General features: G+C 48.4%; 1 protein-coding gene across 1 annotated transcript in view; it reads left to right on the top strand.

The window, feature by feature from the left end:
* Auts2 (activator of transcription and developmental regulator AUTS2) overlaps positions 1-2,943 on the top strand; it is a 1,016,386-nt gene extending 1,013,443 nt beyond the window's left edge. The window contains exon 8 of the mRNA XM_055606033.1: positions 2,787-2,943. Within this exon, the coding sequence (XP_055462008.1) occupies positions 2,787-2,943 (157 nt within the window). The remainder of the gene's footprint in view (positions 1-2,786) is intronic.
* The last annotated feature ends 841 nt before the right edge of the window (positions 2,944-3,784 follow it).

Below are 3,784 nucleotides of genomic sequence, written 5' to 3'. Positions count from 1 at the left end.
TTTTTTTCCCCCTCAGTGACCTCTGCTATCTAACAAGTCCTGACAGGCTTTTTAATGGCAGCTCACAATAGTGAATTGGGTTACAAGAATTTGACAGCAAGCAGATAGCCCTGTCTAAGACTTCAATTCTAGTGAGAGGTTGAGAATCACTGCAGAGGACCTTTGGGAGGGAAAATATTTGGGGGATGGGTTAATCCATGTCACTGTGGGCCACCTCCTAAGAGTCTGTCTTCCTTTCCTGTAAGTTCTGGCCACTTTTATTCTGTGCGGTTTCATTGTCTTTCTCCATGTTCTCTAGGCTAAGTCACTGCCATCCTGTGGGACTTTGTCACACTCTAGACATGTCCTACCATCTAGAAAAGCCTCAAAGAGATCTCTATCACTGACAGCAGGTTCAAGGTCTGCCTGGATTACAGCGTTCAGAGCTAGCCTGAGAACCTTATAAATAAAAGTAAAAAGAGGGCTGAGGATGTATCTCAGTGGAGCACTTGCCTAGAATCCCCCAGTGAAGTTCTGGAAGTGTGGCTCAGTGGTAGAGCCCCTGCCTAGAATCCCCCAGTGAGGAGCTGGGAGTGTGGATCAGTGGTAGAGAGTTTGCTTAGAATATGCAAAGACCTAGATTCAGTCTTTACTACTGCAAAAGGGGGGCAGGAGAGACAAATGGAAACCTACTTATTCCACACAGCCACTAGGACGCCTTCTCTAATGATATCTATTGGTATCCCTATTTTCCAGAGAAAACAGATACTGAATTGTGTTTTCAGTCTTTCAGATTTTTTTATTTTAATCTAATGTTAAATAACAAATAGTTTGTTCCCACCCCATCTCTCTCCCTCTCCCCCCCGCCCCTCGTGTGTATGTGTATGTGATATTTTTTTTTAAAAACAGTCTGATGTGGCCCAGGCTGGCCCTTAAGCCCTCATGTACCGGAATGATGATCTTCCGACCCTCTTGCTTCCATCGCCAGCTCTGGGGTGCAGGTGTACCTCCTTCTGCTCCCTGGGCAAGTTTGAGTGTGACTCTTGACACTTGCTTCTTTCACCTGATGCCGTGGTTTTTGAGACTGGCTTGTGTAGACCAGTGGGAAATGGGCATTTCTCTTCTTTCATCGTAGGGCTTTGCAGTAGCCACACATGGCTGGTTATTCCGTCCAGCACCTGTTCTATCCATCCAGCGCTGACAGACATTTGGAGTGTGTCCAGCCTGGGCGTCTGTAAATAATGCTGCTAAAACCTTTCTCAAGAGCACCTCCGTGCCTGTGTGGGGAAGCCTCCCACACACTGTATACAAGAAGTAGTGCTTTCGGTTCACACATAAATGCTGTACGTTGTAGTCAGTTTTCAAAATATCGGAAACATTTTAAATTTCTTTCATGTGTATGGGTGTTTTGCCTGCATGTATGTATACCATGTACATGCAGGGCCTATGGAGGCCAGAGAAGGCATCAGATCCCCTGGAGCTGGAGTTACAGTCAGCTGTGAGCCACCATATGGGGCTGGGAATTGAACCCAGCTCCTCTGGAAGAGCAACCACTGCTCTTAACCACTGAGCCACCTCTCCAGCTTCACGCGGTGATAATTATGATTGTCAACTGATACAGTCTAGAATCACCTATAAGGAGGGTCTCCACAAGGGTCTATGTAGGTCAGGTTAGCCTGTAGGCAATTTCTTTGAGAAATTGTCTTGATTGCCTTAATTGGGGTGGGCTGACCCAGCCCACGGTGGGTGGCATCTTTCCTTGTTTGGGCATTAAACTGTGTACGGATGGATAAAGAGAACTGAGCACTAATGGGCATGCATGCATTCATTTCTCTCTTTTCTCGACTAGAAGTGATGTCACGAGGCGCTTCGCTTTCCGCTCCTGCCTTGACTTCCCCATAACGATAGGCTGCAATTCCAGGTTATCCTTTTCCCCTAAGTTGCTTTTTGTCAAGGTGTTTTATCACAGCAACAGAAACAAAAACTGGACATATATTCAGGGCTGTAGTTTGAAACTGAAAAGTAGTCTCCCCACCCCCACCCAAAAAAACAGGCTCTTGTTTTGAGTGCTGGTGGAGTTGTCCCGAAGGCTGTGGAGCAGAAGCGGCTCCGTAGGGGCAGGGCATGGAAGGTGAGATCAGCTTTGAGCCTGCATTCTCAGCTTCCTTGTCAGTTCTGTGTGGACAAGCCACTGCTCCTTGCTCAACAACCCTAGATGGAATTGCTGGATCGTGCCTTTCCTGGACACGGTGGATGGAAACATTCTGAAGCCACAAGCCAAAGCAACAATGTCTTCCTTTAAGCTGTTTTTGTCAGGCATCTGGATGAGGTGGCCATGCTGGTAAACCTCAGTACTAGGAGGCTGAGGCAGCAGGATTGCTACGACGAGTTCAAGGACAGCCTGTGTTAAACAGTGAGTGTCTCTAAATATTGCCGATTCCAGGCTTCTGCTACCAAGACAAGAAAAACAAAAAAAATAATTTTTCTTCCTCCCTTCTCCCCTCCCTCTCTTAATGGAATTAGGGACAGAACCTAAGGTTTCACACATACTAGTCAAGCACTCAACTACTGAGCCTTGTCCCCCTTTCCTCCTCCTCTTCTTCCTCCTCACCCTCCCCTACCGCCTGCATCTCTCTTCTTACAGAGTATGTTCCTTAGGCTGACCTAGAACTTCTGTGTCTGCCCCCAAGTGCCATTACTATTCACCACCACACCAGGTTTGTATGGTACTGAGGCTCAAACCTAGCACACTGGACAAACACCAACTGAACTCCATACTCAGCTCTCAGCCTTCCTTCACCTTTCAGGACACTCCTAGGAAAGGCACATAGCATCCTTGAACCTCTGGAACGCCAGCTAACAGGAAGACATGGATTGTTGCCCCGAGGGATGCAGAGGCTCACGGGATTCGAAGTGCCTCAGCTGGCACTTGAAGAGAATGGCAATGTAGCCTTCTTTGCCTGAAAGCTCCTCACAATGAGGCCTCAAAAGCCATGCAGAGCAGCCTGGCACCTGACCCCACCGGATAGGTCCATTCTGCTGACCCGTGGTGTGAGTCATCTGCTAAGATGGCCGGGCTGGACTGTGCCCTTCTGCCCCAGTGGAGAGGTTGAGGGCCGCCTGTGACAGCTCCTAGTCACTGTTACTTCTTCTTCTAAAGGGCATGGGTCCCCACATCTCCCCCCTGGGAGAGTTGAGCTTCCAAATGTCAGCAAAGGCAAGGATAGATGGAGGTATCTCCTCTCTGAGACAACTTTCCATCTTAAATTTAAAATTAAGCTACCAGAGCAGGGCTGAGGGTCAGCCAAGAAGAAATCTATTGTGTGGCCCCAATTTCCCATTTCTGCCCTGCCGCAGACAGGCTGCTGATATCAGCCATCTTCTCCTGAGCCAAAGACCATCTGGACTCTCCCCTTTCTGACCCACAGCCTAGTGCCTGGTGCTCATGTTCAGGGCATGAGACAGCCCTGCTGAACTGCAAAGTCTGCACTGTCTCTTTCCTTGAAGGGTGGAAGAGAGGCGAACCATAGCAGACTCTGGATAGGGAGTTTGATTGCAAAACTAGCTCAATGTCCCAGCCTTAAATTCCCCTTTCCATTTTCAGTTGCTAAAAATAATGCAAGCAAACCCTAAAGCTAATGACACAAGAGGATTCAGACACATGGGTTCTGCTGTGAAGCTCTTTGGTCAGTGGTCCTTTGAGGTGTGGTTTCCCTTCCTGCTGGGATGCTGAGGAGACAAGGAGGGGCCAGCATGAGGAACAAGTGGAGAGGCTCCTCCTCCAGAGGTGTCTGTGTGGAGGAAT

Source organism: Psammomys obesus, unplaced genomic scaffold, assembly GCF_907164565.1.
Source record: "Psammomys obesus unplaced genomic scaffold, mPsaObe1.curated_primary_1811, whole genome shotgun sequence".
NCBI classification, from domain to species: Eukaryota; Metazoa; Chordata; class Mammalia; order Rodentia; family Muridae; genus Psammomys; species Psammomys obesus.
Note: the sequence above shows the minus strand (reverse complement) of the source record. Positions and strands in the feature narration are given on the sequence as shown.